A 14,825-nucleotide genomic window follows, 5' to 3' on the forward strand; every position below is an offset into this window, starting at 1 on the left:
CTATCCCTCAAACATTCAAACTGCACGTAATCAAAATGGAATGTGCTGTAATTTCCCTGTTCCTGAGCCACTAGGTCTCTTTGGTAGGAAACCTCACCAGACTTCTGACATCATTGCTGGAGTCATCTTGGATTCCCTTTTTATTGACTTCCACATTTGATTCATCACCAAGTCTTACTCTTAGTGTAAATGTAACCTGGATGCACCTGACCCACCTGAAGCACTATCTTTGCCCAATATAGCATTCACTAAGAAAACAATTGGAAAAGTAATGGAAATCATTACTGTGGTCTACCCTCAAATACTTAAGGGTGATTACCTAGTGTGACACATGACCAAATGGTCTAAAAGCCTCTTCACTTACCTATTTTCTCAAAAAAATCTACCACTTTTCACAGCTTGGTAGCTGAACGATCTCACTCAAAACTCTCTCAACACAGACTCAAATCCTTGATTAGAAGACTGGAGGAGGGTCAAAGGCTGCAGGTACTCATATAGGACTATATATTTTTTATTCTGCCACATGTATTTTTTGAATTTGTGAATTATCCTTATGTATATTACTTAACCCCTTTTCTCCCTGACAACTTTATTGCTGCTATAACACATTCAGTCCCTAATCATTGTTTATTCTTCTCTACTCAAATAACTTTTCATTTGTCTATATGTCCCTGCCCTCTCCTCTCTCCAGTTCATCTTCCACGTGACTACTAAATTCATCTCTAAAAATCAAATTTGTTTATCTTATTCCGTTGCTTGAAATCCTTTAGTGGCTCCTGTAACCTGAAAGGTGAAGTCCAAACTCCCTGGTTAGCATAGAAGATCTCAAAATCAAGGATTGGGTACTGCTACCCATGTCTCCACCCTGTCTCCTCTTATTCCACTTCAGGCACCGTGGGCCTGCCTCCTTGAAGCACTTCTACTCGGGCTGCTCTCTGTAAGCCAGACCTTACTTCTGAGCATCATGTTGCTGTGTATCCAACACCCTGCCAAGCATCTGTACGTCACGTTCAACATGTCCCAGACTGAACTTATCCTCTCTTCCTTCCTTCCTCAGCATTCTCATTTTCCCTTAGTGACCTTTTATGGGGTAGCAGGCCACCCTTGACTCTCCCATTTCCCTTACTCCTCATACCCCATCAAGTTTTGTCAATGTCACCTCTAAATTCTTCCACTCATCTCATTATTATCTTGACTGCTGCATCCACCTTCAATTTTCTGCATCCAGTTTCGTCCCCTTCAAATCCTCCACGCAACCATTCCGACTTAGACAACTGCCAGAATTTCTTCACGCTCCTTCTGAGCTCCGCCCAGCCCATGATCAGGTGCCTGCCTGCTCCAACAGCCTCTTGCTCCTCCCTGTCTGCGACTTCACACTCCGCAACATGAGTGAGGGATAGCTGGATGGCAGGGAGTAATGCTTTAAGACAGAATTTTATTTTTAAGGCTCAATTGAAATAAATGCTTCATGGAATTGAGAAATATATTTAGGGCCACATAAACATTGGGAGGACAGCTTTAAACACAAAGTAGAAATAGCATATTATAGTGGCAATTGCTCAGAGCTGGGAGTCAGAAGTAGCATCTAGTCCTGATTTTATCCTTTCCTAGCTGTGTGTTTGGATTAGTCACTTAACCTCTCTGGGCACCAGTTTGCTCATCTGTAAAAATGAGGTGAGTGGATTCAATTTCAAAAGTTCCTTTCAGGGGCGCCTGGGTGGCGCAGTCGGTTAAGCGTCCGACTTCAGCCAGGTCACGATCTCGCGGTCCGGGAGTTCGAGCCCCGCGTCAGGCTCTGGGCTGATGGCTCAGAGCCTGGAGCCTGCTTCCGATTCTGTGTCTCCCTCTCTCTCTGCCCCTCCCCCGTTCATGCTCTGTCTCTCTCTGTCCCAAAAATAAATAAAACGTTGAAAAAAAAAATAAAAAAAAAAGTTCCTTTCATTGTTAAAATATATGCTTCTAGAAAAAAATCCTGAAACATGGTTCATATACCTTCTAGTGTGCCACTCAAAAACTTGCAACAGAAACTGCCATGTTGGGAATTTTTGAGTTGATTTTTCAGCATCTCTCCCAACACCTAGACTTCAGATCTCACCACAGTCCCCAGCTCCTGCTTGTTATCATCATCCTCTGGATTTCTGAGTCACCAGCAAAGTTGGTGTGGGACAAACCAGAGCCAAGGAGAAGGAGACATACATATTTCAGTAACCATCTCTTCTCAGACTTATCTTATTCTCATAAAAACCCTAGTAACCATACAGTTTGAAATGCTCTGAATGTCTGGTTGCTGAGGTCATCACATGATAAGAGGTGGAAGCTGAAAACAACACGAAGGAACAGATTTGCAGTTCCAGCAGCATGCATATCATTCATTAACACTTGCGCAGACCTGTGACCTTATGATTTCAGTTTCACAGAATTCAGTTCTCCAAAGGGTCAAATTAGCCTCACAGGAAAACCAGCCCTAGAATTCAAGTACACTGCCACCAGATGACAGTCACAGGTCGAAGACACAGAACCAATCAGTAAATGCGATGCTTCTCTGAAGTTCAAACTGTACTCTGTTCAAGTAATGTGCGACAACCTCCTTCAAACGTATCACCGTGAATTCCCACATTGTTTAATATCATAAATAGTTAAGTATTAAAATCATTAAATGTAAGCACCATATTTAGAAATTGCTTAGAGGTAGTGGTTTTTTTTTTTTTTTCAATGTTTATTTATTTTTGGGACAGAGAGAGACAGAGCATGAACGGGGGAGGGGCAGAGAGAGAGGGAGACACAGAATCGGAAACAGGCTCCAGGCTCTGAGCCATCAGCCCAGAGCCCGACATGGGGCTCGGACTCACGGACCGCGAGATCGTGACCTGGCTGAAGTCGGACGCTTAACCGACTGCGCCACCCAGGCGCCCCTAGAGGTAGTGGTTCTTAACTCTGGCTACACATTAGAATCACCAGGGGAACTTTAAAATTATATATACTAATGCTCAAACCTCCCTCCTAGAAACTCTGACTTAGTTGATCTGGGTGGATTTTGTCTATCAGAGAAACTTTTTCTGTCTTTTTTGGGGGGAGGGTGGGAGTGAGAGTTTTCTGCTCTTGAAATTACCATGTCACTTTTTTCTACACCAAAATTAATGGAGGGACTTGGAAAAAATGCTGTGACCACTCCTCCATCCTTTTAACCATTCACTCCTCCATCTGTCCATCCATTGCTATGGGCACACATTGTCAAGAGCTGCACAGAAGACCAAGGTAAATATCCGATTCCTATTAGCAACTCTACTGGCTATAGACTTCTTTATAAACTGCCTTAGAAAAGTTAAAGTGAGATTTATAATTGAACAAAACATTCTGAGTACAACAATAAACTGCAGAAGTATTATATACTATTTGTAAATATTCTGACTTAAAAAAATTAATCTTTTTATTGAAGCATAAAAAACATGAAAAAAGCACAAGTCATAAATATGTATCTGAACGAATCCTCACCAGGTAAACAACCATATACTTCCTCTTTCCTCTTCAAAGTTACCACTATCCTGACTTCCAATATTACAGAAGTTTTGCCTGTTTTTAAACTTCATATAAATGGAACGAAACAGTATGTATTCCCTTTGTCTGGTGTCTTTTGCTTAACATTGCGTTTGTGAGAGTTATCCATGTTGCTAGGTACAGCAATGGTTTGTTAATTTTTATTGTTGTAGAGTATTCCCTGGGATGAATAGGACAATTATATATTTAGGAGTTGGGTTTATAATAAGTAGGTGTGAAATTGCATTGTCAGTCTTCACAAATTATAGAAATTGGTACGTGTAGGGAAATCTCCTTATAGTTTTAATTTGGTAGCTGATAAGGTTGGGTTTTAGGACCATTTGGATACCTTCTTTGGTAAAGTGTCTGTTAAGCTCTCTTGCTTATTTTTTTTCCAATGGGCTTGCTTTATTATATTTTAAAAAACAGGTATAAAAATAATACTAGTCATTTCAAATAATTGACTTGTGATTTGGTTGGTTCTGTCCACTGTTGATTTGTTCTCTATTTCATTGTTTTATGCTCTTATTTTATTACTTTCTTTTACTTTCTTTGAGTTTTATTTTCTAACTTCTTGAAATGGACACTTACCACACTGATTTTCAGCCATCCTTCTTTCTTAACATATACATTTGAAGCTATCCATTTGCCTCTAAGCAGTGCTTAGTTGCATCCCAGAAGTTTGGATATGTCATATTTTCATTATCATTTTTTTCTAAATATTTTCTAATTTTTATGGTAATTACACTTTGACTCATAATTTATTTAGAAGTAAGCTACTTAATTTCCAAACATTTGGAGACTTTTACAGATATCATCTTGTAGGTGATTTCTACCTCAATTCCATATACAGGATTTCGGTTCTTTTAAATCTATCTATCAAGACATGCATTAGAGCTTGGCAACTGGTAAATGTTGCATGTGCACCTGAAAAGGTTAGGCTTTCTATCATTTTGAGATACAGTTTCCTAAATACATTAATTTGTTCAAGCTAGTTGTTCATATTCACTTGCTCTTTATATCTTAAAGGGCTAGATAGCAAATATCTTAGGCTTCCAGGCCATAATGCCTCCAAACCAACTACTCACCTTTGTCATTGTAGTATGAAAGCAGCCAGAGACAATAGGTAAATTAATGGGTGCAGCTATGTTCCTGTAAAACTCTAGTTACAAAACCCAGTGGCCAGTCTGTGGGCCATAGATTGCCAATGCCTGTTCTATCTAATTATGTTTTGGTCTATTTATTCTATTATCTATAGAGAAATCTCTGCAATTGCAAATTAGTCCCATTATTTTCATTCTGAAATTTTTGTTTGTATATTATGAAGTCATGTTAGCAGGTGCATATAAATTTAGAATTGATTCTTTTAGAAATATGAACTGTCCCCTCTATCTTCAGTAATGCTTCTTGCATTAAGGAATATCTTGTAAATATGATATACTACAAATATGATATATACAAATATGATAAATATGATATATACAAATTTATGTAACCAAACTTTCTCTTGGTTAGTATTAGTATATTTCTTTTACTATCCTTTTATTTACGTTTATATATTCTTTTATTTAAGGTTGTACTCTTGTAAGCAACACATAGTTTCCTTTTTTTTTTCTAAATCTCATTGACATTCTTAGTCTTTTTCTTGGCATATTTGAGTCTGTTTATATTATATATATTTTTTTCATTGGGTAAATATAAACATTGATTCAATTCCTGAGACTCTTCACTCTCTGTTTCAAAGTTCTAGCGAGAAGTCTAGGTCACAGGATTTTTTTTTTCCTCCAGTATAGTTTCTGCCCCTGAGATCTCCTCATTTTTTTCTCAGAAAACATATTGTTCCAGTGAAGCTGAGTCTGGCCCTATGGCACACAGGCTTGCACACACCTGGGTGCCAGTCTCCATCTTCAGCGGTACCCAAACTCATCAGTTCCAAGATTCTTCCCTGTAAGAAGCCAGAACCACAGAAGGGTGGGTGATAATGGGGGGAGCAGGCAAGAACTTGCCTGTTTTTTCTTATTGATTTGTAGAAGTTCTTTATATATCCTGCTATGAACCCTTTACAGTTATGTGTCTTTTAGTCTATGATTTATCTTTTTTTCTCTTAGTGAAACATTTTGATGAGTAAAATTCTAATTTTAATATAATAAATTTAACAATATTTTCTTTTGAAATTTATTTAAAACAGAGAAGAGGAAGTGGTCTGAACCCTTGAGAAGCCTTAGTCTTAGAAGAGAATGAGGCAGAAAATCCCTGAACTTTCTGGCCTTATTAAGGAATGACCTTAGTCTTTCTGCTTAAGTATTCACACAGATTTATGCAATATTTTACAAAAGGTACCCTTGGAAGAGAACAGATCCCTTGGAGATAATTCCCCCAATTGACTTTATTATATGTATGTCTAAGATGAACAGTTTGAGATGGTGAATCCCAACTGATTTTGGTTTCAAAGGATGGTAGTGCAAGGAGAAGGAGGAAATTACCATGAGTTTTTGCACAAAGGACAAAGCCACATAACATTATTTTCTACCTGTACACATCCCTACCAGTAAGGACAAGAAAAATAGGTTAAGGTATTCCTTAGAATAAAATCCTTCAGGAGAGTGGAACTGATGCATAATGCAAAAGTACCTGGTCACCAGGGCCTCTTTCTTGGACTACAGACAGACGGGGTCCTCACAGATCCCTGAGAACAGATACACCTATGATGTCAAGCACTGTTCCCCTCTGCACCAGTCCCTACTGCTTCCCTGTTGCACAGATTATGGCCCTGCTGCCCAGCTGTGAGTAGGTGAGTTCAGAAGGTTCTCAGACAAGACGCCAAGTGAATAATTTCCTTCTTGAGTGCTGACTTGGAAAGTGGATTGAGCATGCCCAAGCACAGCAGCAGCAGACAAATGAATAGAGAAAGGCCACAATAAGTCCTGCTTACTGTAGCTGGAAGTGCTGGATCTTGGTAACCAGCAGTTTGTACTGGGCCCCCAGGGGTGCCATGGAGGCTACATCTACAAATATCAGTTGCTCCAGAGGTCCTGTTTCATTGGTTGCTTCGGAGGGACATAAGGTGCGGCTCACTTCCTGGTAGTTGTAACTCCTCTGGTATCTGTAGCAGCCAATGGAAGGAAAAACCAGCAAAAACAAGAGAAAGAGACTCAGTGAACATGCAGGGAAAAAAGCCGATCTTATTTCATTTCTCTCCAAATTTGTTTTTGAGTCCTTATGTTTTGAATTTCAGACTGGACCTATTGATAGTGATTTAGAACGAGTGTCTTTGGCATAAGCTTGTGTGATGTGATAACAGGGATTTGAGTACTTCTCAGTGCTGGCCAGTTCAATTCAGTCATGCCTACATTATACTCAATGATCTTCCTAATTCAAGGAGGAAAATATACCATATTTTGAAGGGGAAACTGTCCTGGTAAAACAACCAGTTGATTTCATATTTCTACTCAAGCTTTCACTGAATGGAACATAAAAAAAAGCGCCCCAGAGCCCAAGTCAAGGCTGTGAGAGTGACTATTTTGATTCTCAAATTACTCAGCCACTAAAAATGATTTAACACCATACTATGTACATATGTCTGAATGTCTTCTGGTTTTTTTCTTAGTAGTGCTATATAGTACCTTACATAGTTTCTCTGCAAAAATATAAACTTCCTGAAGGCAGGGATTTTGTTTTTCTTCCCCCCACCTCCCACTGCTGTATTCTTAGCTCTAGAACTTAGTAGTGCTTAATAAATACTATGGAATGAAGAATGCATACTCTGTGGGCATTCTGAAGAATGGAGGAGGTGTTACTCATTTACGTTGACTGATGAGCCTAACCCTATCCTTAGTGGATAATCCACTGACCCAGAGCTATAGAATATTCTGGATATAATCAAAATGCTAAAAGTTCTTCCAGGTGCTACAAATCTAGGCAGAGAGTTTATCTGAATTCTAAGAGGATGGAAGTTGAACATGCTCGAAACGGTCAGGCTATGTGCATGATCATTATTTGCCCTTAGCATACAATGTCAGCATTCCAAAAGCCTAATTTGTCTTTACTAGGGAAAATACCAATTAAGGTCTAAATCACTGAAAGAAACCAAATGTGAAATTGTCCAGGAGAATATCCACTTACAGTCCTTGGAAGAGCAGAGGAACCTGCCAGGACAGCACCGCTTTTTGCTGGCGAACCACAACGAGGACTGGGTAGTCGAGGTTCTCGGAGGAACTGTTCACATATACCCGCACAGCATTCACCTGGGAGCCAGGGCAGAGAGGGGGATAAAGTAAATCACACACACACACACACACACACACACACACACACACACACACACACAGCATATGCATCATAGCTGCTACCTGACATCATCTTGGGTGAAACCAGATTCTGGAAGCTTCAAATGGCAGGCTGAATATTTCGAATTGGGCAGTCAATACAAGGTTTTGGGAATAAGTCCACAAGAGAAAAAGAAATTGAATATAAACACTACAGATTCAAATACCTTAAAAAAAAAAGACCTACAAGCTCCTCAATTGCTGACAAACTTTAATTTTGTTTTTGGAAAATCATTCTGTGCTTTAATCCAAAATGTTATTGCCACGTTTTATTCAAGCCTAGCAGATGGCCTGATGCTCCCCTAGCAACAGATACCACAGGGGCTGAGAATTCTTCTCTTTGCCCTGCTCCGAGGCATAAATCAATCCCTTAGACAAAATGCTTTTCTACATCAGCAGCTCCATGGTTCCTTCTGAATACGCATTTCAACCCAAGGATTTAACACTATCAATGCTGTTTTAAAGACAGAAAATTGAACTGTGGCCCTCGATCTAGATAGTTTTGGTGTTTTCCTTCTGTTTTTATAATACCATAGGCTAAATGGAAAGAACAAAATAGAAAAAAGACAAGGTAAGAAAGAAAAAGTAAAACCTGATCTTTCACATGAGACTCCCCCCACCACCCCAATGTTGTATGAAAGCCTTAGTGTTCGCTTGAAAGCTTCTTTATTGGGAAGAAGAAATGAAACAAGAAAATCTTGCATTTAAACCCTGAAGAACTATACATACTGAAAACAGAAATTGGGGGGCACCTGGGTGGCTCAGTTGGTTTAGTGCCAGACTCTCAGTTTTGGCCCAGGTCATGATCTCACAGTTCGTGACATGGAGCCTTGAACTGGGCTCTGTGCTGACTGCAGAGTCTGCTTGGCATTCTCTCCCTCTTCCTCTTTGCCTCTTCCCTTCCCATGCACACACTCTCTCTCAAAATAAATAAATCAACTTGAAAAAAAATGAAAGTTGAGGGGAAGCAGAACCACATGGATATCATATGCTACTCTTTGGTTCTCTTATATCATTCTTCATTAAACCACTTTGCTATTTTAATGTTGAAACAGTCCAAGAGTAATTAATTTGATAAGAAGCACTTGCTCATGAAGGGAACATTTCCTTGTGCCTAAACTCTACATGTTTCCATGGAAGTTATGGTGCAGCCGATAAATGCCAACACCCTACCTCTAGTGCAGACCTCCTTCCTAAGTTCTGGATGTTCCATAGGCACCCCAATCTCAACCTGTCAGAAATGGAATCTATCATTCTCTTCATCTTTAATTTCCTCTAAATTTCTTTGCTTCTTGAACGGCCTCAGCATGCAGCCATTTCATCTAATGACAACCATTAGATGAGAGTCATCCTTGATTCCTACTTCTTTAGCTTTTCTCAGTCAATAGGTCATCAAGTTTTATTGCTTCTACCTCCTTCACTCTGTCCATATCCAGACTCTCCCCGCTACAATGATGCTGTCATAGTTCTCGTAGTTTATCTCCTCATCAACAGTACCTTAGCTAGTCTTATCCCCAGGACTCTGCCCCCTCAGATGTCAATTCCATCTTGGCATCCTCCTATATGAAAAGGCCTTTAGTGGCTCTGGGAATTTTCTGATTTACCCCAACACCTGGATGTGCAATTGGCATCTTTTTTTAAAGTTTATTTATTTTGAAAGAGAGTGCACATGTAAATGTGCATTCAATCAGGGGAGGGGCAGAGAGAGGGAGAGAGAGAATCCCAAGCAGGCTCCACACTGTCAGGGCAGAGCCCGACCCAGGGCTTGATCTCATGAACCATGAGCTCATGACCTGAGCCAAAATCTAGAGTTGGATGCTTAACCAAATGAGCCACCCAGATGCCATGCAACTGACATCTTAAATGAGGCGATGGGCAGCCTTGTGGGACTGAGCCCTTAACCTCTGAGATCTGATGCTGAAACCAGCTAGACCTGAACTGAACTGCAGGACACCCAGCTGGTGTCACAGTGTTACTTGATGTGTGGAAGATCTACCCATTTGGTATCAGAAGTGTTGAGTAGAAGAAAATGGAAGTGAGTTTTCCCTATAGACAACAACAAAGCATTTTTTTTCATGTAGTCAATTATTATTTTTTTCTTGGACACTTCTTCCATCACTTTTAAAATTGAGCTATAATTCACACAACCCACTCTTAAGGTGTACAATTCAGTATTCACAGAATTATACAACCATCACCACTATTTACTTCCAGAATATTTCATCACTCCAAAGAGAAGCCCTGTACTCATGGCAATGACTCCTCACTCCCTCTTTCCCCTAATCCCTGGTAACTATTAAACTGATTTTTGTCTCTATAAATTTACCTATTCTGGACTTATGGAATATTATATGCTCTTTTGGCTTATTTCACATAGCATGATGTTCTCAATGTTCTTCCATGTTGTAGCATGCATCAATGCTTCATCTCTTTTATTGCTAAATGATACTCCATTGTATGCATATCCCACATTTTTTAAATATATTTTTTAGTTTATGGACATTTTGGTTGTTGCCACCTTTTGGCTGTTTCGGTTGTTACAAACAATGCTGCTATGAACATTTATATACACGTTTTTGTATGAATATGTTTTTAATTCTTTTGAGTGTATATCTAGGAGTAGAATTGTTACATGACATGGTAACTCTATGTTTTACTTTTTGAGGAGCTGCCAAAATGTTTTCCAAAGAGATTCATCATTTTACATTCTAGCAATTTACATTACTGGTAATATATAAGTGTTTCAATTTCTCCACATCCTTGCCAACACTTGTTACTATCTTCTTGCCTATAACTCTCCTAGTAGGTGTGAGTACCTCCTTGTAAACCACATGGTATTTTAACTGTTTACCTGCCTAGCTTTTTTTTTTTTTTTTTTTTTGGTGCAAAAAGATGGTTTTATTAAAGCATGGGAACAGGAACTGTGGGCACTGCACTGGGGTTTTGAAGACTAGTTATATACTATAGAGTCGGGGGAAGTAAAGGCAAAAGGGAGGTCTCCAAAAGGACTTTCATATGCTAAAGAGTACTCCTAAGATACTGGACGCCTTGCTATTTTCCAACTAAGGATGTTTTCTCTTTAGTAAGGCATTAACATTAAGACAGGAGGGAGTTCCTGGAGAAATGTTATACTTTGTGTTTGTCTCAAGTATTCGTCAATGGGATGCAGGTTATAAGGAAATTTAATGTTATTTAAATTTTATTCTTGCCTTTGTTCCCCACATCATATGGAGGGGAGGATGATACTAGGGGCTCCAGGAAACAGAGTACATAGGTTTCTGGAGACTAGGCTGTTGATAAGATTGCCTTTTTCTTGTAATTTACTAAGACATATTGTAAACTGATGGAGACTCCAGTCCTGCATGACAGTGATCTCTATCAGTTAATCATTTGTTTTTCCCCTTTCCTTTGTTCTTGGGCAGCCAGGAGTGCCTGAGGAATGTCACACATATCCCACCCGGGGGCTGGGGGAGGGTGTTGCTTGTGCTTTGCCCTCATCTTACCTTATGATCCCTCATCCTATCCCCCCTGAACAATTTTGACGCTTAAATCTTTAAAGTTGCTGGAGGCAGAAGGTCTCATCTTCTGTAATTTCTTCCTGCTGAATGGGAGCATAAAGACGTCCCTACCTACGGGTCAACATTAGCCAGTCTGGGAATGTATAGGGGAGTTTCGATAGGCGATAGGCAGAGGCAGCTGAATACACCCTGCACTCTTTTAGGAAGGTGCAAACTTTATGTTTGGTATCCCTAGTGTTGACAGAATGAATTAGCTCAGAAGCAAGCTCACTTTTGTGGTGCATAATACGAACACTCAACAGCATTATGCATGCAGCACATGATTTAAAAGCACACTTTTAGGCGGCTTAAATCTACAGCAGTCAGAACTGAGGTACAACCTAAGGAAAGCTGTGAACTAGACAAGCTTCATCTTTAGCCTGTCTGCTCCCTTTTCTGGACCTAGAAATGCAGCCTCCTCTTCCCTTCTTAGGTACTTAGTACCAGAAGGGATTTCCCTCCATTGTTTTTTCACACTTTAAGACAGTGATTCTTAAATTTTAGCGTGCTTTTTTGGCATTCAAATCCCTCAAGCCCACCCCTATAAATTTCTGATTCAGCAGATCAAGAATAGAACTTAAAAGTATGCATCTTAAGCATGTTGCGAGATTCTGATGCACATGACTTGGAGCCTACACTTTGGGAAGTACTGTTCCAACGAAACCATCTAGTGGATGACCACATTTGTCAGCAACTTGCCAACTGCCCATTATTATGAGATGCACAACCCTGAGACCACCAAATGTCACTAGCATGTCTGGAAGCTGGTGTCATCTGGGGCTAAAACTGGGTTGGAAGGAAGGAAGTCTGTAGGGAGAACAGATGTATCACCACCATGGTTACCCCATTCACTGCTCATTGCCACACCCTAATTTTATTCCTTGTCTGGCTCTTGTAATCCACTTACTTTTGTATTATTTAATAATGATCTTACTAATTATAATAAAAACAAACTCAGAGATACTGACATAATAAATTGCAGAAAAATAGAGTAGGAGATTGAACTGGGCAGTTTTTTTTTTGAGACAAATAAATAACGCATTGCCACCAGGAAGGGATAAAGAGTCCTGTTGAAATATTGCTTTGCTTTTTCAGAGGCTAACACACAACTGAGAAGATTGGATTATATTTGCAGCAGTGAAATAAGCCATGTAAAGGCAAAAGTGAATGAAGGACAGTGTTGACCATGCATAATGGATCATGACACCTTGTAACAGATCATTCTTATGAGCCAAGATTTTCCCTCCTATTGCTTTTTTTTCTGTTGTCGTGAGCACCTAGCAGTGCTCCCCCCTTGCCCATGGGGCCTATGTTCCAAGACCTGCAGTGAATGCCAAAAACTGCAGATAGTACCAAACCCTATTATAGCATCTTTTTCCCACACATACACACTTATGATAAAGTTTATACATTAGGCACAGTAAGAGATTGATAACAATACCTAATAATAAAATAGAACAATATAACAATAATTGTAATAAAAGTTACATGAATGTGGTCTCTCTGTGACTCAAAATATCCTACTGTACTGTACACACCCTTCTTGCGATGATGTAAGAGGATAAAATTCTCACATGATGAGATTACTTGACACGAATGACGTAGGCATCATGACATAGTATTAGGTTACTGTGGACTTTCTGACCATATGTCAGAAGGAGAATTATCTGCTTCTGGACTGTGGTTGACCATGGGTAACCAAAATTGTGGAAAGTGAAACCACAGATAAGGGGGGGGGGTACTGTATGTGTATATATATATATATATATATATATACACACACACACACACAGTATATATATATATACACAGTATATATATATATACAGTATATATGCATAAGAAAATAAGAGATATATATACTGTATATATATATATACAGTATATATGCATATACTGTATATATATATACAGTATATATATATCTTATTTTCTTTCTATGTTTTTTTAAATTTTTTTAACGTTTTATTTATTTTTGAGACAGGAAGAGACAGAGTATGAACAGGGGAGGGTCAGAGAGAGGGAGACACAGAATCTGAAACAGGCTCCAGGCTCTGAGCTGTCAGCATAGAGCCCGACGCGGGGCTCGAACTCACGGACGGTGAGATCATGACCTGAGCCGAAGTCGGCCGCTTAACCGACTGAGCCACCCAGGCGCCCCTCTTTCTATGTTTTTTACAAGTAAGGGGTTGTGTTATAGCTAAGGGAGAAAAATTATTTAAGTATTCTCATTACTGATATTATATAGATCACAATTATGAAAGATCTTAAAGCTTTGAGACTCCCAATTTAATCTTTTGGAACATGTCACTAGGGGAAAGTTCAAAATTATAAGTAATATAATTCTGTTGCATAAAGAGGATGAAAATGAGTTTAATTTAAAATCTGGTTTGGTTTTGCTAAATTAATGAGGCTGTAGGCTTTATTAGTTGGAACATCAGATTATAAATCAGAGATTATTGGTTTCCATTATTAAGCATGGCCCTGTTTTCCTGTGTGATCTTGAAAAACAGAGTCTACTTATAAAATAGCTAAAATAGAATTTGCTTTTCCTAATGTGTGTTGTTTTAGTAACTGTGTTATTTTCAGAAGGTGTATATCTTGGGAGTGTTTAGGTTCTTTGATCTTTCCTTCCTTCCCTCCTTCTTTCCACCCTTTCCTGCTACCCTTCCACGATCTCACCAACATTCATCAAACATCCCCTGAGTTAAGAGCACTGGGATATGAAGTGGGCATACTAAAGGCAATCTTTTTTTTTTTTAATGTTTATTTATTTTTGAGACAGAGAGAGACAGAGCATGAATGGGGGAGGGTCAGAGAGAGGGAGACACAGAATCTGCAGCAGTTACCTTTTTTTTTTTTAATGCTTATTTTTTTTTTTTTTATTTTGAGAGAGCGAGCAGGAGAAGTGCACTGAGAAGAGGAGAGAGAGAATCCCAAGCAGACTCCACACTGTCAGCACAGAGTCTGATGCGGGGCTTGAACCCAAGAAGCATGAGATCATGACCTGAGCTGAAACCAGGAGTCAGATGTTTAACCGACTGAGCCAGCCAGGTATACCTTGAAAACAATAATCTTAAATTTGGTGCTTATCACTTCTGTGTATGTATATTTTACTACAGATGGATGATAGGTAGATAGATAGATAGATAGGTAGATAGATAGAAATAAAGGTTTTGCTTGTTTACAAAGTTTATGTAAATGAGATCACGCAGTATGTATTCTTCAGCAACCTGCTCTTTCTCTCAATTGACATTCTTCAGAGTGACCCATACTGGTCCATATCATAGTTTATTCATTTCATTCTTATTCATAATTCCTTGTCCTTATGTAAGAGGGTTCTTCTTGGGTATAAACTTAGTGGAAATGCTGGCATGTAATGTGAACCCATATTCAGCTTTAGCAGAGA

General features: G+C 39.2%; 1 protein-coding gene across 3 annotated transcripts in view; it reads right to left on the reverse strand.

Annotated features, from left to right (window-relative positions):
- SIDT1 (SID1 transmembrane family member 1) overlaps positions 1-14,825 on the reverse strand; it is a 112,877-nt gene that overhangs the window by 63,095 nt on the left and 34,957 nt on the right. For all 3 annotated transcript variants that reach the window (XR_006965584.1, XM_047098553.1, XM_047098550.1), the window contains exons 2-3: positions 7,657-7,778; positions 6,467-6,637 (exon numbers count right to left, since the gene is read on the reverse strand). Coding sequence is in view for 2 of the 3 variants with exons in the window: in XM_047098553.1 (XP_046954509.1) it covers positions 6,467-6,637; positions 7,657-7,778 (293 nt within the window). In the remaining variant the exon portion in view is untranslated. The remainder of the gene's footprint in view (positions 1-6,466; positions 6,638-7,656; positions 7,779-14,825) is intronic.

Source organism: Lynx rufus, unplaced genomic scaffold, assembly GCF_022079265.1.
Source record: "Lynx rufus isolate CCGP_SWC_20201006 ecotype Redwood Valley unplaced genomic scaffold, mLynRuf1.p SCAF_5, whole genome shotgun sequence".
NCBI lineage: Eukaryota > Metazoa > Chordata > Mammalia > Carnivora > Felidae > Lynx > Lynx rufus.